Raw genomic sequence first — 24551 nt, 5'->3', positions numbered from 1 at the left:
AAGAGAAACTGTACAGAAGCAGCTCCGGACCTAGAAAAACCAAGGTTTCCCTGGAGTCAGCATGACGCTGCAGCACAGCGCCACTCCTCAAACTTTCGATCCCCGGCTCAGAATCCCAATCTAGGACCGGTGTTCCCGGTGACACTTACGTGACATTGGCAGGGCCCGGACAACCCGGGGGTGAACGGCGGCCGCCATCTTCTCCCAGAATCCCCCACGGCTGACGCGCCGCCTGACTACGGCTACGAAGCTGGGTCAAAAGCGAACTTCCACGCCTGTCTGCGCAGGCGCTGCCCGGGAAGGAAAGGGGCGGGTCAGAGATGCGTTGGAGTTTGACAGAGATGAGAACTGGGGAGAGAGAGGCAGACTGAAGGAAGGGAACGTGAGGAGACAGGGAAGAAGGGCAATAAAAAGAAAAGAATCCTGAGGTCGGAACCTCAGATTACAGCATGGACCGTAAAGATAATCTCATTGCCTTGAATCCCGAAATTCAGAGTCAACCAGTGACTGACTCAAGGGCATACAAACTGGCAGAACCCACACTCAGCTGTCCTGACTCTCGGTTCGCTGTTCCCTGAACATGTCACATAGCGATGCCCCGGTGAGACTGGGGGAAGGTGGAGGCGTGGCCTCTGGACTCCGGGAGTTCTTTAAGGAGAAAGCCAGGGTCCGGGGGGAGAGGTGGTACGAGAGAGGAGAAGGGCGGGGAGGCAGAGAGGAGAAATGAGACATAGAAATGGCGGTATGCACGTCGAACTCGCTAAAGCACATTCTCTCCAAGCCTTTGCCCTTGCTGTGCCCTTTGTCCTGGCATGCTCACTCCTGCAGGTCTGCACGGGCTCAAATCCCTGCTGGCAGGTGACCTGTTCAGAGACTTCTCTGACATCTTATCCAAGGTGGTCATTCTAGCTATCTTTTATTTTATTACTTATTTATCAAAGCAGTAGTCGCCACCTGACATGAATCTTAACCTGGAGTGTGATTCATAAAGTAGACTTTAGGAAGTCAATGGACCTCCTAAAATATGTAAAATTCAGTGGACATGTGTACCCTCTGCACATTTTTCTGGGAAGAAACTCAAGATGGCTCTCTCTAGAGCGATAGTTTGTAATTTGTTGTTGTTTTTATTGCAGACTCCTTTGAGAATCTGCATTGTTTCAGACAGAGGTATCTACAGCCTCAGGAGATTCCAGAAAGATTAGACTAAACATTTTTAAGTAGCTTATTCTGGTCAACCTCTCAAGATCCCTGAGTCGGAGACAGCAACCTGTCCTGAGACATCTACCTTGGGCTTATTAGAAAACCAACTAGGGGATCTTTCTAGACTTGGTAATTCTTTCATGCTTGGTTTTTTCAGGAAGAAAGGAATGCGAATTGCTGGGATGGAAGACAGACCTATAAGGAGTAGAGGTTGCCTATTATTAGCAACCTCTTGTAAGATTGGTTGTTTCCACGCCACCCCAACTCCACTATTCACTGAATGTCGCCAACCAAACTGAACTAGAAGAGGAAAGAGACTCTTGATTTTATCAGAAAAATTTACTAATGCTATTTACTAATGTCTTGTATTTCTTGGCCTCATCCTATGTTCCGTCAGCACTTAAAATATGGTAATATTTGATTCTGGGGTCAATATGAATATAAACATACTTTCCGGGTTCTAATAAATTGATAGACCCCTATTACCAGCAACCTCCTAACACCTGTATAACATTGCCAATTATGTTATTTTATATTTCCAAGTCAAACACTGCCCCATGTTCTAAATACTAGTTTCAAGGTGACATGATATAATTGAAACAGCACTGACTTAAAATTCAGAATATTAGATCCTAGTTTGTTTCTATCAGTTATTAGTTGTGACCTGGGCAAGCATCTACACTTGTCTCACAGGGAAAATAATACCTGCCCTCAAAAGGTTATTGTGAGGATCAGATTACATAATGGATGTGTAAGTGCTTTGTCAACGCAAAGTGCTATATGTGTGTACATGTGGTTTTATTCAAATACCTCTGAAGTATCAAAATCATAGAATGTTAGAGCCAGAAGGCATTATAGGAAATCAGCAAGCCTAATTTCTTTATTTTAAAAATGAAGAAACTAAGACCTAATATAAAAGATCATCAATACATAAATAACATTGGTGAAGGAAGCCTGTAATAAACCAGTCACTTGAATTTGTTAACTATTTTAATCCTTACCTTGTGGCCTTGATCAAAGATGTTTTTTTGTTTCATTGAGACTATGTATTAGTCTTATATTTAGTCATTGAAGTAAGAGTACCTAAGGTAACATTTCCAAAGAGAATGTACTACTAATGAAGTCCTCAAGCCTAGAAATTGCCAACCAAATGCCTTTTGGTCGGACTTATCCCACTACAATTCCTCAGGTGGAGGCCTTGTAGAGGACGGATTAGTGCTACAGTGTCGCTAACCATCTGAGTTTTAACCCAGAGATAGTCACTTTAGGCAAAATATCCCCGAATTTATTTTTTTACAAATGTATAATGAAAAAGAGTCCAGGCTGGATCCCACAAAATGAAGTGATTCCATGGGCTTTGCATAAAAAATGTACTAGACACCCCAATTCTTTTAATTCTTCGTCTCTGCATCCATCTGGATTTGTTAATACATAATACTCTGTTGTTTTTAAGTGGAATCCATTGGCAAAATTTCCCCCTCCCGTATTCCCTACCTACGTTAGACACTTACTGGAGAAAATTAATCAAGAGAAAAGTAAACCCAGTCCCTCCAAACTAAGTATCAGATCTTTGGAGTGTATCTTCACCCCCCCCCCCGTCCTTTCAGGGATCAATTTCTGGTAGCCTCACCACTGTTGCTATAGAGACAGTGATATCACTAGTTGTGATTCTGATGTCACTCACCAGTCCCAACAAGGTGGAGGTACATGGAAGGCTGGGGGAGGAAACAAGATCTTGAGCTGAGCAAGAACATCCCAGCATCTTTGTTGACTTTGAAAGTATATTCTGGAGTCTTCTGTGGTCACTACTCCAGTACTACAGAGGTAGGAAATCCCACTGGACTGATAAAGCAGCGTATTTTCTGATCCTCTGTGGTTAAAAGGGAGAATTCAGTGACAAGTGATGGGTCTCTGCCCAGTCAATTTTAATTTTACATCAGAGTCTTCTGAAAATATATGGGCCCCTCCTTCGGCAGCGTTACAGCTAAACCTACTATGTTTGCTGTTGAAGTTTTCATTTTGTTGCAGACCGACCAGATCTCTGACCGTCCTTTTGGGCGGCTGAAGGAGGTCTTAGTCTCAGCTTCTCAATTTGACAATGAGACTGGAAGCTTGACTTCCTCCTGACTTTTCCTCTTTATTGTATGGCTATTCCAAAAGTTCTTTTCTTTCCAGTGCTCTAATAGCAGAATCAGACTGATATAGCTCTGGGTCTTGATTCTTATCCGTTCTCATCCTCTCGCTATTATTTCTGAAGGCTTGGCTAGACAACAGAGAACTGGGAAAAGGCAGAATGTGTAGATAACTATGCTAAGAAAGGGTCTGTACTAATGGAGCACTCGAGGAAGAAAATACTACTAGCGGGAAAGTGAACATAGAGGAGTCCACAGGAAAGCTTAACAGTGAAGAGAAAGACACATTCACACACACACACACACACACACACACACACACACACACACACACTTCCAATCCCTATTTAAACAAAATCAGTAGAAACTGGTTTCATCAACAGCCAAATTTATTGGGTGCCTACAATGTGCCAAACACTTAGAGAAAGGGAGTAAGAAAAAGAGAATGGATGTAATAAAATGCATTCTTTTTTAAAAGTAGTAATGAAACCTGGTTCACTAAACTTTAAAACTTGATCAGATATGTATCAACCCTGCAAAAGCTTAATGTATGCCACCTGTAATTTGAGCTTCTCTAGGAGTTTAAGAACCTTGAATTAACAGGAACCTCTGGCTTCTGATGAATACAGGAGAAACCGTCTTGAGATGGAGCACAGCAACTATAAGCAAACTTCTGTGTCGTGTATGCCCTTCCTGACTGACAGTCATGATTTGCACCCCTCCTAAACTATCGCTAAAGTAATAACCACACTGGCATTTTTAAGGAACATTGTAAATCAATCCTTCTATTTGGAGGATCCCTGTATCGGCTACAGAAAAAGTTCACAGCTTCCAGGATGTTAACCTGCAGAGCTGTAATATTTAAAGGAACAAATTCACTGGTTTTGCTATTCCTTCTCTGGGCCTCAATTTCCTAATCTGTAAAATGAGGGTGTTAGAATAAATTATTTCTAAAGTCGATTTATCTTTACACTATATATAGCTTTCCTTCCTCATCAAATTTGATAACACAAAACATTCTTTTTCTCTACTTCCACCTTAACTCAAGGATATTATTCACCAACTTTGGAGTTAAGAAATTTATCAAGCCACTCATTGGCTCCATTGCACTCTCTAGATTTTCCTTCCCTCTTTTCTATTTCCTTATGAGAAATGCATACAGATTTTGGATATCATTATCATCAAAAGATATTTAAGTACCTCTTTTTATATACTATTATCCAGGACAACTTAGGGAGCTTAAAGTATAAAACAAGCTTCATGGATGCAGATAAACATGCAGAGGACAGAAAATAGAATAAAAACATTAGGACATATGTAAGTGGAAGTGTTTGCTACATATATATGACTAGTAAGTATACTTTCTGTTTATTAAACGATACAAGAACACTTCTGAGATGATGATTTATTGGTATTATTGAGATAGGAAGGTCTGTTAATAAATCATTGGGTAAGTATTTATACATTGGATAAGTCTCTCGGGTGAATTTATCCCCCAAAGGAGTCAAGCTTCAAGAAAGCCTGAATGTATGGCCTACCACTGTAGAAAACTTGAGCAAATCATTTCTTTTTGTTCTCAGATTCTTCCGTTTAACAAAGAAAGAAAAATTGAGCTATCTGGAATTAGAAATAGGCAGTATTCGTATATTCATTCTTTCAGCAGACAGTTATTAAGCACCAAGTTTAAGATACTTGCTACTATGAGAAATTCCAAAATGGGTAAGCAAATGTATCTGCCTGCATAAAATCATCTAATAAAGGAGATGAAGTGTATGTGAGCAATTAACATGCTAGAGAGGACATAAAGTTTGAAACAAAATATGATGGAAACTTTGATAATGGATCATTCAATTAGGTATTTGGAAAACATTCCATGGATGGGGTAAGGTGGCCTGGGCTATGAAGCAAGGTGGGATTTAGAGGACGTTGCTAGGGGGCTAGGTGGACATGCCAAGATGAGAGTGCAATGCCCTCATGTCTCCTATGGAAACGTCTTAGCAGTAGAGGTTAGTGTAGAATGAGGAAGAGAATTGACCTGAAAGCTGCTTCTGACATTAACCACCAGATCCCTTTTATAACATGAGGATGTATATTGCTCTCAAGTTATCACAGGAATACTTACAAAATGTTTTGAGAGCCAAGAATTCAGGGCACTTAGTCTCCATTCTAACTACTAATCTTCTGACTTCCTTTTCAAGCAAGTTTGAAATTAAGCTAAAACTGTTCCTTTTCTTCATTGTTAAATAAGCATATATATCAGTGATTTGAAAGTGGAGAATGTCATTTCAGAAATTATTGGCCAGAAGATGAAACCCTTTTTGTCGCCTGGAAACCCTCAGATCGTACCAAGAATGGGACCTGGACTTGAACTTTGAATGTGATTCTGTGCTCATCTCTTGTGTAGTACATGTGAAAAATAAGAAATAAATCAAAATCATTATTTGGAAATAAGAGCAAGAGGGTTCATATGTAAAATCAGTCACTTGTATTTGTGTCTTTCTATTGCAGATTCCTTATATTACATGGCAGGAGGGTTCGGTAAATTTAGGGATAGTGAAGACAATAACAGATTAATCGAGAACTTTCCTCAGATTTCAGAACCCATCCTCAGTAAGTGATCACATAATTTCCTTACTTTTGTGCTTAATTTTCATCCTTGCTTTTTAATTGTTATATAGCGTAAATCAGTCAGTGGATCCTATTGATTTTGCCATTTTATATTAGAAGTAATGCAGATAAATGGCAGTTAAGAAACTTGCACGGTCAACAGTCCAGGACAGCCCATTTCCAAGTCTTCTCATTCTTTGGCCAAGTAATAGTACCATCCATTCCTTTCTTCATGGTAATGATTCAAGCAAAAGAATACTTATATTTAATAGTGAGCTACTAAGAAACAATACAGGGTTTAACTTCACAGACAGTAACAGCTTCCTTCTCAGGGTTTTAAAAATCACGTTAAAATGAGATACGAAAGAAGGTTATGAAATCTCCGCGAAAATTTTTAAAGAAAAGAATAAATTATCTTTCTGGAGCTGGCCCGACTTTCTCAGGGAGGCTCTCGCCAGATAAGTCCAGGCCCGAGGATTCTCAATTCTAGATGTATGTTAGAATCCCCCATGGAGCTTTTTAGAAATCCAATGTCTAAGTTTCCCCACACTCAAAAAAACTGAAATGATTCTCCAGGGGATAGTATCTCTGATTTAGTATTTTTAAACAGTTTTCTGCATGATTCTAATCAGGGTGGTGAACCCATTGCTGACTCAAGGAATCAGTTATTACAGTGTCAAGAAGAGTAGAAGAAACTTGTTTCACTGACTCAGGTTACTGAGTCAGTGATTGGGGTGTTAAAATGGGTACAAATCCTGTGTCAGGAAGAGTAAAAGAAACTTGTTTTGTTGACTCAGTAATCTGAGTCAGTGATTGGGGTACAAATCCTGGAGGAGCAAAGAGCAAGTAGATCTTATAAGATATTGTATTTTATTTTTAATAATTATCTAAAATATTCTGTATAACAAGATTAATGAATCCACTTAAATCTGTAAAATCTGTTTGATTTGTGTTGGTTTTATTTTGAAGGACGATGCCTACCCCCAGCACAGCCTAAAGTCATTTAAAACAAATATTTACAATTAACCAGATATTCAACCCCTATTAATGCTTCACTTATTTCAAGTAATTCTTTGTAAAACATGTCACTATACAAAAAATAGGATAAACTTTTGGACTTTACTATAACGGAATTTTAAACATTGGGGAGGAAAAGTTGACCATCTTATTCTACCCTGTTCATTTAGAAGTATAGATCGAAGCAACATTTATAATGAAGGAAGGGAAACTGTTATAAAGTGTGGACGCCTGGTGATGGAAGTCTGGGTGGGAAAACAGGACAAAGAGAAGCGTCTCATACTTGTAGGTCATCAGTGGGCAAACATCATGATAATTAGCCATGTCCCCAAGGACTGTCACATAAGATGTTGTGGAAAGTGGATGAGACTAAGGCCAAAGGCCAAAGGCCAAGGGGTGCATGGAATAAGGGCTATGGTGCTTGTGTGTGAGGCGAGGCAATGAAAGCAGCAAGTATACACAATTCTTTCAAGAAAAAATGGCTACAAGTAAGGAGGAGTAGTAGCATCTAAAGAGACGCTTGGGGTGGAAGGAGACAACTGAAAGGAATATCCGCTTTCTGGCTTAGAAGAGTGGGTTGATGGCGGTACCATTACAGAGATTGGGGAATAGAGAAAAGTGTTGGGAGGGTTATGAAAGAATCAACGTCAGCAAGGGTGTTACTGCCTCCGTAAATATGACATCCGTCTTCTGGCATTCAGTGTGGCTGAATCATGGAGACTGAAAATTCCCCTGGGATTCTTGGCTAATTAGAAGAGGTATTGGTCTTAAAAGAAAAGCTACTAGAATAACTGCTAATATAAGTAAGTTAGTGCTCCAGAAATAATTTTAAAATAAACCATATATTACTTTAAAAAATAAGTTGGTGGGGTAAGAACAGGCAAGGGAGAAGTCAATAATTCTATTTTAATCACATTGAGTTTTGAGTGTCTACTGAAAGTCCAAGATGTGGGAGGGCTGTCAAGCAATGACACAAAGAGAAAGACGTAGCTGCTTAGGTACTTTGATAAATAAATCTGTATTAAGCACCTCTAGCATATAGCAGGCACTGGCCTTAGCACAAGAGATACATATGTCTAAGACATCTTCCTGCAGTTGAGAGCTGAGGATGAAGATATCCAGAGTTGAGTTGGTTTGAAGTAGCTCTTGGGACAGGTCTCTATGAAAGCATTGCTCCTATTTTCCACACGTAAGCCATGTACCTTATTTCTCCTTACTTTCATATAACTTGCCCTTTTGATGACCATTTCTTTCTTTCTTTCTTTTTTTTCCTACTTCCAGATGTCAGAAAGGGTTGACTGGCTACAAAGCCAAAATGGGGTATGCAAAGTTGATGTCTATTCACCCGGAGACACCCAACCCCAGGTCTGGAAAATGGTAAATGTCAACCTCCTTACAAAAACTGGGTTAGGAATATGTGGAGTGCCATTAAGAGTAGCCTAATTCTCTCCACCACCACCCACCTCTTATTTTTGAAGATTTAATTCTTGGGGGGGAAATGAACTCCTCTAGAACAACAAATCCCCATCTTTAATTTTTGGGAAAGTTCTTATAATAGAACTTAGAACAATACACTATCTAGTAGGAGAAATATGCTATAATTAATGAAAAAACTGTGTATTAGAGCTATAACATTTTGTTTAATTTTCAAACGGAAGGGGATTGGATTTCAAACAGAAGAAATGTCTCCAAAGGTCATAAAAAAATATTTTCTGAAATGTAAGCTGCCTCAAAATTCTCAGAATTATAAACTCTCATTCTGCCTTCATTGTTCAACGAATAATTTTTAAATGCTTGCTTAGTATCTGGCAGTGTAAGTCAGGGTCCAGTCAGAAGATGGAAAGCACACCAGTAATTTAATATTAAAATACTGTTTATTAAAGGTAGTTAACTAAGTTAACTACTAAAAGCTATAAAACAGAACTGTAAGAGTTCCAGAATTAGCAAACACAAAAAGCAGCTGCTACCCTTAGGCTGAGAGAGAGTGAACAAGGAAGAAACTAAGAAACTAAGCTCTCTCTTCCCCAACCAAGGCTGCTTCAGCTCTCTTTGGAGAAGTGTGGCTGCCACCGATAACACGCAGCCTGTTGGTGCCAGAGACACTTTCCAGAGGGTGCAGGTGGTCCAGAAGGGAAACCCTTTCCCTTCAGTGCTTCTATTAACAAAGCCAGCTGCCAAAAGAGAAATGTTCAACGGATCCAGTTCCAGTGTCATAAAGCAAGATAAAGGAGGCTGGATTGACAATTGAGAGACAATGATGGATAACTGATACAGACACTGTGCTGAGTCTCAGAGTTCTCTCCCTTTAAGGATCTCAATCACTATTGTAATCCTCATCCTTAGTATTAACATTTATCAAACACTTACTTGCATGTAATGTTACATGACCCATCTTCTGTTTGTCTAAATCGATCTGGTCTATCTAGCCTAAGAGATAAAACATTAATGAATCTATGTAAGACATTAAGACACATAATAATAAATATCCAATTACTGTAGAGTAAATGCCAACCAAAACAGCTTCTACTAGACCTTTTATGTACCTCTGCCCTTTCATTTAGAAAAACAAAAGACAGATGAGTTTCAATATTAAAGTACCAAAAATTTCTTCATTTTTCACTAAGTAAGAAGCACTCTGGGAAATTGAAAAAATAAAAATCTCTGCCCTCGTAGACCTTACCATTCATTTGGCAAAATAAAAACTATACCTGTGAAAATATAATTCAAAAGCTCTGAATAACTGATGGACACGAATTGTAAGAAATCTGTGATCATTTGTCAAAAGGCTTTTCTGGATAATAATTGCTATAGGTGTTTAAAGAACAGATCATTTCGAAGTGGGAGGGGGTCAGGGAAATTTTTATAAAGTATGTTTAATTGAGCTAGAGAGAGGTGAAGAAGAATAGGATGGGAGGTATATGTGTTGACTTAAAACTAAGCTACTGAAGGGGAAGATGACTGAGAAGAGAAAATTAAGCCCCTTAACCCTTTTCATATTCTCTGTCGTGACATGAAAATTTTCTCTGGCCTTAATTAAGATAGGCTCAGAAATAATTTGACATCCACCTTCCCCAACCGCTCAGGATCTTACTGTATAAGAAGAGAAAGAGTTAAAGTTTGCAAAGGGGTTTGGAAGAGATGGATGTTTGATTGTAGACTGCACTGATAGAAAAAAAAATGTGGTTAATCTTTCAGTCAGTCACTATGGCTCCACCATCCACTTTATTTTTACTTTTTGCAAAATTCTTCTGGATCGAATGGAATAAACCCGGCAAGCTAACACAACTCTTTAGACTCCATCACAAAGCTCTATGTTATGCTGTAGGTTTGTTGGGGTTTTTTAATGTTCTGTGAAAAGAATTGAAAATGATATAAGAATAAACCCCACATCTGCATGATACTAAGAAGACTTACCTGTACATGTTAGCCCAATTATGGAAACGCACCTATATGTAGACAGTGTGCTTATCTGTAAATAAGTAGGTACGATTAAGGGATAATGTTCAAAAAGGATCAAATAAAGATTCCCAATCAAATGCAAAATGAATACATGTTAGGGGATGCCCGGTGGCTCAGTTGGTTAGAGCACGAGCTCTGAACAATAGGGTTACCGGTTCGATTCCCACATGGGCCAGTGAGCTGGGCCCTCTACAACTAGATTGAAGACAACGAGCTGCCGCTGAGCATCTGGAGGAGGGGCGGCTGGATGGCTCAGTTGGTTACAGCGCGAGCTCTCAACAATAAGGTTGCTGGAACCCTCATGGGATGGTGGGCTGAGCCTCCTGCAACTAAAGATTGAAAATAGCAACTGGACTTGGAGCTGAGCTGCGCCCTCCACAACTTGATTGAAGGACAATGACCTGAAGCTGATGGGCCCTGGAGAAACACACTGTTCCCCAATATTCCCCAATAAAATTTATTTTAAAAAAATTATATACCCGTAGATTGAAAAAGCAATTATCAGGGTGGCTGTTAGCTCAGTTGGTTAGAACGCGGTGCTAATAACACCAAGGTTGCCGGTTCGATCCCCACATGGGCCACTGTGAGCTGCGCCCTCCTTAAAAAAAATAAATAATAATAATAATAAATAAATGAAAATAAATGCATACATGTTAAAGATTTTACTTAATTCATTAATGAGGAAATTGTTGAAATGTTACAACTAGTTCAAAGGAGAATTAAAAAAAAGAAGATATAGATCAGCAATATGGAAATGAATGTGCAAATAGAGGCAAAACTGCCCTCTTCCACATTAGAGAAGGGATGTCAGCTGACTCTCTACTGAACAAAATTTACATGTCTATAGACGTAGAATGATTTTGCATTGCTATCAACTATCTAAGCTCACAGAGAGGTAAAATAGCTCCCCTTGATCAGAAACAGTTTATGGGGAAGGCTATAGACAATGCTTTGTCTATAGACAATGCATAGTTTTCTATTGAAGCACTAATTTTCCTCTACAGTTGCCTTCATTTTGATTTAAAAAAAAAAAAAAAAGATAACTTTTGACACAAAGTAAGACTAGTGTATCATCAGACTTGGTCTGATTATTTACATAGGTGCAGCAACCAGATAGGACTTTAAGTTTACTTTACTGGAAGCTTTTATAAGGAATCTCAGGTTGGACTTGTAAAGACCCCCATTATTTGCTATCCTGAGACTAGGAAACTGTCTCCACCAGGTTTTACCTGCAGTCCCTAGAAAAACAATCAGGATTTCTCTGATGCTATTGTTCCTAAATATAGTCTCAACCACTTATAGTAATCATAACTTTTTTCAAAATATTTTCTATTCTTTATATTTCACAAAGAACACTGGGGAGGGAGAGGTATGTAATTGTTAACAAGTTAGCTAAAGTACAGACTAGCAGAGTTCATGAATACACATAAGACAACTTCTACAGCCACATCCCTCATACAACCTCAGTGACAAAAATGAACACATTCATTAACAGACCCAAAGATATAACATTTCTATAGTATAAAAAATGAGAAGCAAAATGTTTTTTACTTAGAAATTATCTAAGTATCCCGTGAGTATCCATTAATTTAATACCAGTCCACTATTTTAAGTTACATAAAGATGTTGGAAATTTATCATAAATCTGGCATACTATAAAACGTAACTTGAAATAGTCTGTCAGAATAACTATTCAATTTGAGTACACACAAATTTATATTTTTCATGATATCAAACATTAAGTAGAAGTAATACTACCTTATCGGATCTATATAACCTGTATAAGTTTGTGAAGAACATATCAAAGTAAAACAAAAATCCACACTTGTATCATACTTAACACTGATAAATCAGAATAGACATAGCTGTTTTTATTAAACTAAAATTATTAAACTAATCTTGTTTACCCAACTTAGACTTATCTAACTAATCTAACTTTACCTAACTTATGTGAATTTAAGTTCCTAAAATATTTCTGAGTTAGGTTCTATAAGAATACTATTATTCGAATGTTACTCATCCATAAAACAGGAGGAAATCTTGCCATTTACAACATGGGTGGACTTTGAGGGCATTATGCTAGGTGAGATAAGTCAGACAGAGAAAAACAAATACCATATGATTTCACTTATATGTCAAATCTAAAGAGAAAAAAGAACTCATAGATACAGAAAACAGATTGGTGTTTGCCAGTAGTGGGGGATGGGTGGAATGGGTGATGGTGGTCAAAAGGTGCAAATTTCCATTTGTAAAATAACTAAGTCATGGGGATGTAATGCACAGCATAGTGACTATAGTTAATAATACTATATTGTATATCTGAAAGTTGCTAAGAGAATAGATCTTGAAAGTTCTCATCAAAAGAAAAAATAATTTGAACTATGTGTGGTGATGGATGTTAACTAGACTTATTTTGGTGATAATTTCACAATATATACAAATATTGAATCATTATATTCTACACCTGAAACTAATACACTGTTATATGTCAATTATATCTCAATTAAAAATAATAATAATAATAAACTTTAAGCCATGTCAAAAGTTAAAACAGAAACACAAAACTTATCTGTCCAGAGATCAAAGGCTCTTCTCCTTCCAAGTGGGCACAAAATTATTGATTTGAGCTTATAATGGGCAAAAAATACTAGCCGAACAGATTTTCTGTTTTGTCTCACCCAACGGAGAATAGAGTTCTATAAACCAAAATTCACCAAAGAATCACAAAACGGTCAGACAGTAAAACGAAGTTCTCAATCATTGCTGTCACCAATGATTATCGACCATAAAAAACCAAAGTGAAAACCAAAAGCAAGTTTAGTAGAAAGGAAAAGTAAAACTAGAAACACAGAACACCTGCATAATTCTAGTGCCACTTTGGATTCACCTGTGGGGGCCAACATGCACCTGGTACCCTGCTCTCATGGTGACATTTACCTCTGTTAGGTGAATCTGTTGGACATCTTAGCAAAGACTTCCAAAACTGTTAAAAGACCATTTTCAGAGAAGAATGAAATAATGACTGTCATACTTATATATGTAAAAATAAACTCACATTAAAGTTTATATTTAACTCATTAACAAGGAAGTGTGGTTCAAAGGAGAATTAAAGAAAAAAAAAGACACGTATAGATCAGGAATATTGAAGTCAATATGCAAATGGAAGCACCTTTTCCACAGTGTGAGAGGAAGTCAGTCAAACCTTCCGTGGTCAGAATTAATGTGTGAAAAGACAAGTATTATATTGCATTGCTATCAGAGTTGTCAAATAGCTCCAAGAGAATGAGAATCAGAAAGTGTGGAAGGGTGTACTACAAATCATGCACAGTTTTCCACTGAAGCACAAAATTTCCCTATAGTGGCTATTGTTCAAATTAGAACCATTAAGAGGACTTTGAACCAAGCACGATGGCCAACAAGCAGTTGAAACCAGCCCTATAGAAGACTGGTACAGGACTGGTACAGCTGCTCTTCTCTTCTCTCCAAGTCATCAAGAGAGGCAGTGGTAGAGAGGACCAGATTGACAGTAGGAACTGGATTTGAATACTAACCCCCATCAAGTAGTAGCTGTGAGATGCTAGTGGATTTATTTAACTTCTCTAAGCCTCAGTTTTCCCACCTGTGAAACTGGAAGAGTAATACCTAGCTTACAGGGTGTGTATGAGGATTAAATGAAACAATGTGTGTAAACCACTTAGCATAGTACCTGGCTAACATAAGTATTTAACAAATAGTAGCTAGTAACTTTATGATGCTTGGTAATTAGAATACCAAATTATTCTTTAAAGATGGGCAATACTTCTGGTCATTTCCAGAAGACGTAGCTCCAATAAATACAATGATCCTTTGCATTTGATGGTAAATTGGATAATTTCACACACATTCTTATTTTGGCCTATGTTCAAGTGAAAATTACGGATTACAAATGTAAATATGTACGTATGTGCAAGGGCTTATCACAGCTAGTGTCCGTTAAAGAATCTGTATTCACTTAAAAAGACTAATAAAGTATTCAGATAGTAACTCCTCAGTTATAAATCAGATTGTTAGCTCAAGTGATGTTAAATAGTGCATTGGAAGCCATTTAGCATATGCAATTGCGCTTGTGCAGCCTGGCAAAGTAATTAATTATGCACAATTTTCCTTGACTTTTCTAATTTTTTCAAAACTTTTGTAATAAGAGACCTAACTAAAAACAGATAAACCATAGAAAATAGCAGTTAATACATAAAAAAATTGATTCAGTTCAAATGCTAACTCTTCTGTGTAGCTGATGACTGTCAGATCTCCAGGATACATGTTGTTAGAAGCAGTCTAGTGAAGTGGCGGAGAGCATGGGCTCTGGAGTCAGACTGCCTGGGGTGGAATTCCAGCTTCCTTAACGATTAGCTGTATAACTTCAGATAAGTAACTAAATCTCTCAGTTCTTCAATTTCCTCTTCTGTAAAATGTGGATAATAAGAGAGCTAACATTTAAGTTTACTGTGAGAGTAATATAAAATGAGATAATAGTCTTAAAATACTTGGAACAGTGCCTGATCCATAGTAAGCAAGTAAATGTTTCTGATTTTTATTGTGATGGTTTGAGCAAGTTCAGGCTTGAGCAGGGTGATCGTTTTTGTAAGTGATCTTTGAGTTGTCCTGAATATCCCATATGTTTATCTTGCTATAGTCGGATGAATCCTTGCCTATTTTTAAGGAAGCCTCAACTGATCCTGTCAGAGTGCTCAGCTGGCTCTGCAAAGACCTGGAAAGAAGTACAGCAGGGTTCCAAGATGTTAGGTTCAAGCCCGAAGAATCATCATTTGGTGGGGAAATGACCAACACAGGAGACCCATGCAAGTGTTTCTTTGTGGACTATTACAATACCATCAACAAGGACAGTCCAGGGAGATTGCATTTTGAGGCAACTCACAGAGAGAACCCTCTCCAGGGCCCCAGGGCCCAACTTGGCAATAGGAGTTCAGTAGATGAAATTTCCTTCTATGCTAACCGCCTCACAAATCTAGTCATAGCCATGGCCCGCAAAGAGATCAACGAGAGGATCAATGGCTCTGACAACAAATGTATCCATCAGTCATTGTACATAGGAGATGAACCCACGCCCAAGAAAAGCCTGAGTAAGGTGGCATCAGAGCTGGTGAACAAGACTGTCTCTGCATATTCCAAAGCCACTACCTTGGATAAGATTCCTGACTCTGGTGACAGACCCTTGGGATTGTTCCAGGCTCCCCCAAATTTGAGATACAAGACCACTTTGGACATCAAGGAGAACAGCAAGGAGAGCAAGGGTCCAGGTGACAAGCCTGCTTCTAAGAAATCTTTCTTCTATAAGGAAGAGTTTGAATCTCATAATGCAGTTGATGCCAAAGAGGGTGGAACGTTCCTACCTGGGGAGAGAAAGATATTCAGAGGGCAAGAAAGGCCTGATGACTTTACAGCTTCTGTTAGTCAAGCAATCATGACCTATGCCAACAATGTGGTATCTGATATGATGGTCTCCATCATGAACACACTAAGGATCCAAGTGAAGGATACAACCATTGCCACCATCCTGCTGAAGAAGGTGCTGATCAAGCATGCGAAAGACGTGGTCTCAGATCTCATTGACTCCTTCATGAAGAACCTTCACAATGTCACAGGGAGCCTCATGACTGATACAGACTTTGTCTCGGCTGTGAAAAGAAGTTTATTTTGTCATGGAAGCCAGAAGGCCACAGATATCATGGATGCCATGCTGAATAAGCTACACACTGTGATGTTTGCCAAGAAACCTTCTGAGAGTATCAGGAAAACCAAGGACAAGTCTGAGAGTTATTCCCTTTTGTCCATGAAAGGAATGGGTAACCCTAAAAACCAAAATGTAAACTTTGCAACAATGAAATCTGAAGGTAAATTGAGGGAAAAAGTATACTGTCCTCCGTGCAAACCAGAGAAGACTTGTGCCGAAACTTTGGGTGAACACATTATCAAAGAGGGACTGAGCTTGTGGCATAAAACTCAGAATAAAGAAGGAAAATCTCCAGATTTCCAACATGCAGCATTTGCAGATTCCAACAAACAGCATAATCCTACACCAGACATTCCCCTGGGATTTCCTTTGGATCCTTGCAACTTCAGCCTCCCTATGCCTCACCCAGAGAATCCTGAGAATTTTATGTGTGATTCCTGGGCCAAGGACCTGATTGTATCTGCCTTACTTTTGATTCAGTACCACCTGGCCCAGGGAGGAAGCATAGATGCACAGAGCTTCCTTGAAGCTGCGAGTGACACCAACTTTCCTGCCGAAAAGTTCCCTGTAGTTCCTGATGAGACCAGCCATAAGTCTACTCACATGGGAGATAACCAAGAAGAAGAAGAAAAGAAGGATCTAAAGAGCATTTTCTTCAACTTTATCCGGAATTTACTTGGTGAGACCATTTTCAAGAGTGACCGTAGCTCTGAATGCAAGGTGCCAGAACAGCCAGTTAAGGAAGAAGATGGCCACCTGTATGAAAGACCTGTTACCCCCACCCCCAACAAACTAAGTGATGGCGATGAGGCTGGTGGTGCCTTTGTTGGGCTGACCAAGATGGTTGCCAACCAGTTAGATGGCCACATGAATAAGGAGATGATAGAACATCTGACGGACTCAGTTATGAAGTTGTGTGTCATTATTGCCAAGTCCTGCGACTCTCCCTTGACAGAGCTGGGAGATGATAAGTCTGGGGAGTCCACCAGGACAACTTTCACCTTCCCGGAGCATTTATATGAGTGTTTACCAGTTAAGGGCACAGGGACAGCAGAGGCTCTTTTGCAGAGTGCCTATCAAGCTGTCCATAATGAATTGAGAGGTGTATCAGAACAGTTGCCTGAAGAGTGTACATCACCCCCAGTGATTGTCAGCAATCACAACCTAAGTGGTGTGGTTCAGGACAAGCAACTCCAGGCCGTACTGCAATGGGTAGCCGCCTCTGAGCTCAATGTCCCGATTTTGTACTTTGCTGGTGATGATGAAGGAATCCAGGAGAAGGTAAGGAAGCAGAGTCAGAGGAGTGTATTAACGGTTAATTAGGGTTTTAAGTTCTGTTTTCTTTGTGAATGGGAAGACAGCCACAAGAAGGGTAGAATTTGAAGATGGAGAGATATACTTTAAACAAATCTGATCTTTTTTAATGCATATATTGGTGGGATTGCACACATGAGGAACCTCCAAGAGACCTGGTGAAAGAACCAGATTAAGGCCTGGGCTTCAGGCTAAATTTTGGATAGGACAGCATTGTCCAAAGGATGAGTAGGGGCTTCTGGGAAGCATCCAGGGATAGGTTGAGGAGGGCAGGGGGGCGAAGGATCTACATGAATGACCTTTTCAAACCTGCCATTATTCTCTTAGCTGGTTGTCTAGGAGGTGTTGGGGATTTGAAGGGATTTCATAAATAGCACCCCTCTTCCCTCACCCTAAGATCTGAATCAATTGAGAAGTAAGACTAAAGAATAAGGCAGATGAGAATCCCTGTTATTACTGATAAAGGTAAGTGTGCCTTCTAAATCCTTGCTTCCCTCAGTGTAGGCCTTGGAACTGCTCACTGAGGGGATATTTTGAGTCTGGAAAGCGTGAACACTTATGCAAATTGCTGCTTCACACTATGGTAGAGGAATTAAGAAAGAGACTATACACCACACACACACACACACACACACACACACACACACACACACACACCTGCTTAGGACTTTGGATTATTTTGTCTTAATTGAGAAAAGTGGAACAATAGTGGTTACCAACTCAGGAGTAAGGGGTGGCACAAGAGGCTGGGATTATTTATAAAAATAATTCATAGTTATAGAAATGAGAGGGTGGAAGAAGGGGCTTTCTGTGTTTAAAGAGTGGCATTAGTACCCCTTGCAACTGGTTTACTTGGCTTGTGTGAGAACCGGGAAGACACAGGACTGTATAGCATCCAGATTAGACTAAGCCTAGACTTGCTACTCAAAATGTGGTCTATGAACTGAAAGCATTGGCATCAGCTGGCAGCTTGTTAGAAGCACAGACTCTCAGGCTCCATTCTGGCCTACTGAATCACAATCTTCATTTCAGCAAAATCCCCAGGTGATTTGTATGCACATTCAAGTTTGAGACAGAGGACAGACGTGGACTTCCATTCCTACATACATCCCTAAGACTCCTTGGCAAGTTCTGTCTCGTTACAGTTTTTCCAGTCTGCAAAACAGACAACTATTTTGGTACATAGCAATTAGCACAGGGGGCTGTATTCACAAAAGCTTTAGACTGATGGAAAAAATCTAAAAGGAAGCATAGCTTTGGTACAATGTGTAAAACAGGCTTTTGTTCCATAGCTATCTTTTAAGTCAAAGCCACTGTATATAAAATCTGTAATACATTCTGGTTTAAGATTATTTTGAATTAGAATTCTGATAATATACTTATCTAAAATGGGCCCAGTAGACTTGCAGTCCTCCTCCTATACACACACAAATAAACACACACAGGCCCATACATCTTCGCCCACTGTAAACATAAAGAGAGTCATCTATTTTATTAAAGGAAAAGAGTGGAAAGAAGGGGCAGCAGCAATCCAAACTTCAACTAATGAGTAGATTTGCATTGAACATCAGTGTATTTTTAAGAACAGTTAGTTGGATGAAGTGTACCTCATAGCAACTACCTAACACTGATTTGAGACTTTTTTGAAAAGGGATGTAATAAATGCATACAAATATTCTCATACTGATACATACAGGTGATTGAAGCCAGTAACACCGGGATGCCCATGAGCCCAATTCCTTTAAATAAATTTGCATCCATTTTTGAATAGGTAATGTGTGCATAGTTCAAAATCCAAGAGCACAAAAGTGAAAATTAAGGTTTTTTTCTCATCTTTATCTCCCATCCTGTTGCTCTGTCTAGAGAAAATAATTCTGATCAAGTACTTGCTTATCCTTCTAGAAATACATATACATGCACTTATGTGTACGTATCTTATTTTTTAAGTCTCAAATGGTAGTAAACTATATAAATTCTCGCCTGCAACATATAGAGCTGCCACATCTTTTTAATGGCTGCATATTACTTTATTGTATGAAGGTGCTGTATTTACTCTCCAATGTATGGACATTTCAGTTGGCAATATTTTGCTACTACAAGCAATGCTGTATGCACAGAATCAATGTATCTGTATATGCTAAATACTTAGGAAAGCAATTTCAAGATCACCACTAATGTGTGTTGTGTATTTAGTATAAATTCCCAAATTGCCTTTCATAGAACTTGCACCAATTTGCACATCTACAACAACGATTTCCCATACTTTTTGATCAACGGTGAATTGCCAAACTTGCGATCTTTTCAAATGTTGCTTTACTTTGCACTTGTCTTATTAGGTATGAGGGTGACTATCTTTTCATATGTTTAAGAGCTATTTGAATTTTCTTTCTCGTGGATGAATTGTTTGTTTATAATCTCTGCACATTTTTCTATTAGGTTTTTCTCTTTTTCTTATTGATCTGTAGGAGTTTTATGTACAAGATGTACACAATATACACAAGCCTTTGTGATATTAAGTACATTTTTAAATCATTTGTCTCTTGGTGTTTTTTGTTTTGTTTTTGCCATGTAGAATTTTTTAAATGTTTATATAGTCAAATCTAAGACATTTTTTTCTTTTTTTTTTTTTCATATTTTGGAAGACATTCTTCACTCTAAGATATTAACAAAAGTTTCCTGTGTTTTCTTCTAATACTTTTTAAAAAATTATTCAAACTTTGATCCATTTTTAATTCATTTTTATATAAAATATGAGGTAGGTAAGAACGTAATCTCTTATTATTTCCAGACGGCTATCTATCTTTGGTTCTTTTTCTGAACTTTCGGTTCTGTTTCATTGAATTGTTAGACTATTCTTACATTTTCATACTGTTTGAATAGCACACAGTTTAATTACTGTCATTCTCTAATATATTTTAATATCTGATTGGGCTAGAGGCTCGTATTTCTCTATCTCAGAATTTTCTAGACTATCTTACCCAATTTCCACCTCCAGCCTCAGGCAACCATAAACCTGATTTCTATCATAGATTTATCTTTTGGACATTTTATACAATGGAGCAATAAAATATATAGTCTTTTACATCTGGCTGTTCACACTAGCATGTTTTTGAAGTTTATCCATGCTGTAGTATGCGTGAGTAGTTCATTCCCTGTTATTGCTGAGCAGCGTGTCATTATGTGGATGGGCTATGCTTTGTTTATGCATTCACCAGTTAAAGAACGTTTGGATTGTTTTCACTTTTTCACTCTCATGAATAATACTACTATGAACATTCACATGCAAGGCTTTGTGTGCACATACGTTTTTATTTCTCTTGGGTAACAAGGAGTGGAATTGCTGCACTTATGGTAAGAATATTTTTAAAAATTGCCAAACTGTTTACCAAAATATTTGTACCATTTATATTTCCATCAACAATTTATGTAGGTTTCAGTTTCTCCACATCCTCATCAGCATTGTTTTTTGTTTTGTTTTGTTTTTCTTTTTTTTTTTTAATAGCTGTTATTGTGGTATCTGATTGTGGATTTAATTTGACATGTATACATTAGAATGACTAAAGATGTTAAACATCTTTTTATGTGTTAATTAGCTATTCACATATATTCTTTGTTGAATCTATGCAAAACTTTTGCTCATACTTTGGTTTGTTTTGTTGTTATAAAGTGGCAAGAATTCTGTATATGTTCTGGATACAAGTCCTTCATCAAATATGTGATTTGCAAATATTTTCTCTTTGTCTGTGGCTTGTCTTTTATTTAATGGAGTCTTTTGAAGAGCAAAATTTTTAATGATGAAATCTAATTTATTGTTTTTTTCTTTTATTGTTTGTGCTTGATGTTATGTCTAATCTGTGCCTAAATAACCCAGTGGTTCTCAACTGGAGGCAGTTTTGCCCCCAAGGGCCGTTTGTAATGTCTGCAGACGTTTACTGTTGTCACAACTGGGAGAAGGGTTGCTACTGGCGTGTAATGGGTAGAGCACAAGGAGGCTGCTAAACATCCTACAATACACAGGACAGTCCCACAACAAAGAACGATCTGGCCATAAGGTCAGTACCGCCAGAATGAGAAACACTGACCTAACCCAAGGTTAGGAAGATTTTCTTCTTTGTTTTCTTCAAAATGTTTGATAATTTCAGCTCTTACAGTTAGGTCTGTGATCCATTTTGAGTTCATTTTTGTGTGTGAGATGAGGTAGGGGTCTAATTCATTCTTTTGCATGTGGATGTGCAGTTGTCTCAACACCATTTGTTGAAAAGATAAATGGACATCTGGCCCTTTTAAGTTGTTTTTCCCTGTATAAAGCCCCTTTATAAAAAAATCAATTGACCATAAATGTTGAGGTTCAAGCTTTCTTTTGATTGGTGTTTTCATGGTACATTTTTTTCCATAATTTTACTTTTAACCTACCTATATTATTTGAAGTGGTTTTTTGAAGGCAGCATGTAGTTGGATCATGTTTTGTTTTTTGGTGTTATTTTTATATCCATTCTGACAGTTGGTATTTTTAGACCATTTACATTTGGTCTAATTATTGATATGTTGGGATTTAGGTCTACTATTTTAATATTAGTGCTGTGTTTTCTATTTTTCCTTCCTGTTTTTCTCTTGCCATCTTTTGGATTAAATACTTTTTAGTATTCCATTTTAATTTATCTGTCGTGTTTTTTACTATATCTCTTCGCATAGTTTATTTTAGTGATTTCTCTATGGATTACAATATGCATACTTAACTTTGAAGAGAGTCTATGTAGAATAAATAGTTGCCATTTAAACTAGAACATAGAAATCTTATTACCATGTAGGCCCCTTTACACCTCCCTCTTATGTTGTCGTTATTTCATATATTTAATCTACATACGTTGAAAAAAATTCTTAGACAATGTTATTTTTGGTTTCAATAATAAAACATTTTAAAGAACTGAGAAGAACAGTTTATTCCTTATAATGAGGTTTTTTACTGTTTTTGTGGGTTTTCATTTATTCCTAATGTTCCCAGTTTCCTTCTGATATTATTTTCCTTTTGTCTGAACAACTAGAACACATTTTCCAGCAATAAATTCCTAGTTTTTTTTTAATCTGAAATTTTCTTTATCTGATCTTTATTCCTGAAGTGTATTTTTGCTGGATATAGAATTCTGGTTTGACAATTATTTTCTTTTTGTGCTTGCAAAATATTGTGCCATTTCTTTCTGGCCTCTATGTTTTCTGATGAGAAATCTCTTGTCATTCAAATTGTTGTTCCCCTAAAAATAATAATTTTTCTCTGGCTGGCTTTGATATTTTTTTATTTTTCTTTAGTTTTAAGCAGTTTGATTATGCCATGTCTTAAAGTAAATTTCTTTGGGTTTTTCTTATTTTATGTTCACTGAGCTTCTTAAATTTGTCAGTTATATCTTTTGGGAAATTGGAGAAGCTTTCTTCCATTATTTCTTCAAGTATTTTTTTTCTGCACAACCCTTTTTTCCTCTCCTTCTAGGATTCTAATGACATAAATGTAAAACCTTTTAGTATTGTCCCACAGGCCCTGAACTCTGTTTATTTTTTCAATCTTTTTTGAAAGAAGTTTAATCAAACCTATATTGTACAGAGTGCCTAATTTCTATTGATCTATCTTCAAGTTTACTGGCTTACTTTTATATCTCCGTTCTGTCCCTTCAGTAAGTTTTCATTTTGGGTTTGTTTGTTTTTTTTCAGTTCTAAAATTTCCAATTGGTTTTTCTTTATAGCTTCTTTTTGCCAAGGCTTTCAGTCTTTCCATTTGTTTCAACAGTATTTGTATGTACTTCAGTTTCTCACATGAAAATTTCCCCTTCTGAAAAAGCTCCTGATATTTGGCCTGTTTATTTGCCCTTTGACTTTTTATCATAGAGTTAGGAGCAGGATGCACAAAATAAAAATTGGGTTATTTCAGTCTGTTGCTGCTAGGATTCCAGATGAATGGCAATGTACTGTGTTCATATTATTACTGACAAGTCTCTTTACCTCTCTGGGAAACATTTTCATGAGTGTTGAATGAATCTTTGAACTGCATTCCCGTTTTAACATTCTAGGGGTTTCTGGTCTATGGGGCATGGGACAGCATCCACATTTGTTCTTTGACACAATGATGGGGGACTGTTCTGTGATATTACAGTGAACTTAAGAACATTAGCATTCTTAGAGAGCAAGAACACCATTGACCAAACACCTACTAGAAACAGGAAGAATTTTACTCTTAGTGGGAAATTATATTTTCCATGTCATGGACAGATGGATCTTAACATGTCTTCTTTAAACTAAGGGTGATATAATCAACTTTCTTCTGTCAAACAGGCCAGCAAACTTTACAATAAGGAAGTCTTCTTAACATCTAATTTGAGTCCCTTCTGCAAAAGTTTCTCAAAGTCTAACTGTGCTCTTTGTTCTAGCCTGGGCAGCTGTGGGTGCTATGGGATGTTCTGCCCCTCTACTACTGCTTTCTTTCCTTTCCACAGCTACTCCAGCTCTCAGCTGCTGCCGTGGACAAAGGATGCAGCGTAGGTGAGGTTCTCCAGTCAGTGCTGCGCTATGAGAAGGAGCGACAGCTGGATGAGGCGGTGGGAAATGTTACACGGCTGCAGCTGCTGGACTGGCTGATGGAGAACCTGTGATCCACGCCCCCCCCCCCCCCCCCGCTGCTTTCCCGGTTCCAGCAGTGGACCCAGCCCTGGTGCCCCTCCCTGTTTTCTCACTTCCACAGCCGCCCTCTCCATACCGTCACAGAGCCCTAACTTTATCTTCATCCCACTCACATCAAAAACGTCATCTTATGCTGGTCACTGGATTTTTCAGATTTTCTTCTCCATGCGAGCAAGGACATAAAATAAAAAAAAACATGCTATTAAAGGGCTCCAGGTGTGTGGTTTCCTTGAGCTCTAATAGGGTAATAAGGGAAAGAAATCTCAGGAATGAAAAAATTAATCAGATAGCAGAAGAAAAATAATGCTAGGCTAAGGGGTCCTGCAAAAGTCACTCGGCCTGTTCACTGTGTATCCCTCATCTGTGCCATGACTTGCAGCTCCTCTGCTTTAAAGTGTTCCCTAAATATAAGAAGCCATAATTTATCA

At 38.1% G+C, this 24551-nt stretch overlaps 2 protein-coding genes across 4 annotated transcripts in view; one reads left to right on the top strand and one right to left on the bottom strand.

The window, feature by feature from the left end:
* The window catches only part of NDUFA9 (NADH:ubiquinone oxidoreductase subunit A9), a 33971-nt gene extending 33666 nt beyond the window's left edge, over positions 1–305 (bottom strand). The window contains exon 1 of one of the 2 annotated variants that reach the window (XM_074325259.1): positions 150–305. In XM_074325259.1, the coding sequence (XP_074181360.1) occupies positions 150–198 (49 nt within the window). In that variant the 5' untranslated portion in view covers positions 199–305. The remainder of the gene's footprint in view (positions 1–149) is intronic. The other variant, XM_074325260.1, reaches the window with a different exon arrangement.
* A 5-nt stretch (positions 306–310) lies between these two features.
* On the top strand, positions 311–24311 carry AKAP3 (A-kinase anchoring protein 3). Of its 2 annotated transcripts, XM_074325261.1 has the most exons (5): positions 311–601; positions 5841–5942; positions 8238–8333; positions 15088–17427; positions 23940–24311. In XM_074325261.1, exons 3-5 carry the CDS (start codon positions 8238–8240, stop codon positions 24093–24095), a joined length of 2592 nt encoding a protein of 863 aa, XP_074181362.1. In that variant the 5' UTR covers positions 311–601; positions 5841–5942; the 3' UTR covers positions 24096–24311. The 2 variants fall into 2 exon arrangements, 1 of the variants encoding a protein (XP_074181362.1); XR_012493826.1 differs by lacking the exons at positions 5841–5942; positions 8238–8333; positions 15088–17427; positions 23940–24311 and adding an exon at positions 1358–2194.
* Positions 24312–24551: the final 240 nt, after the last annotated feature.

Source organism: Rhinolophus sinicus, linkage group LG02 (assembly GCF_036562045.2).
Source record: "Rhinolophus sinicus isolate RSC01 linkage group LG02, ASM3656204v1, whole genome shotgun sequence".
Taxonomy (NCBI): domain Eukaryota; kingdom Metazoa; phylum Chordata; class Mammalia; order Chiroptera; family Rhinolophidae; genus Rhinolophus; species Rhinolophus sinicus.
This window is presented reverse-complemented; position numbering and strand designations above follow the sequence as displayed.

Excerpts from the sequence above, each read along its gene's own strand:
- AKAP3 (XM_074325261.1), top strand. The coding sequence starts at position 8,238 with ATGTCAGAAAGGGTTGACTGGCTACAAAGCCAAAATGGGGTATGCAAA. Across the intron at positions 8,334-15,087 it reads AACCCCAGGTCTGGAAAATG|TCGGATGAATCCTTGCCTAT; the intron begins GTAAATGTCAAC and ends ATCTTGCTATAG. Across the intron at positions 17,428-23,939 it reads ATGAAGGAATCCAGGAGAAG|CTACTCCAGCTCTCAGCTGC; the intron begins GTAAGGAAGCAG and ends TCCTTTCCACAG.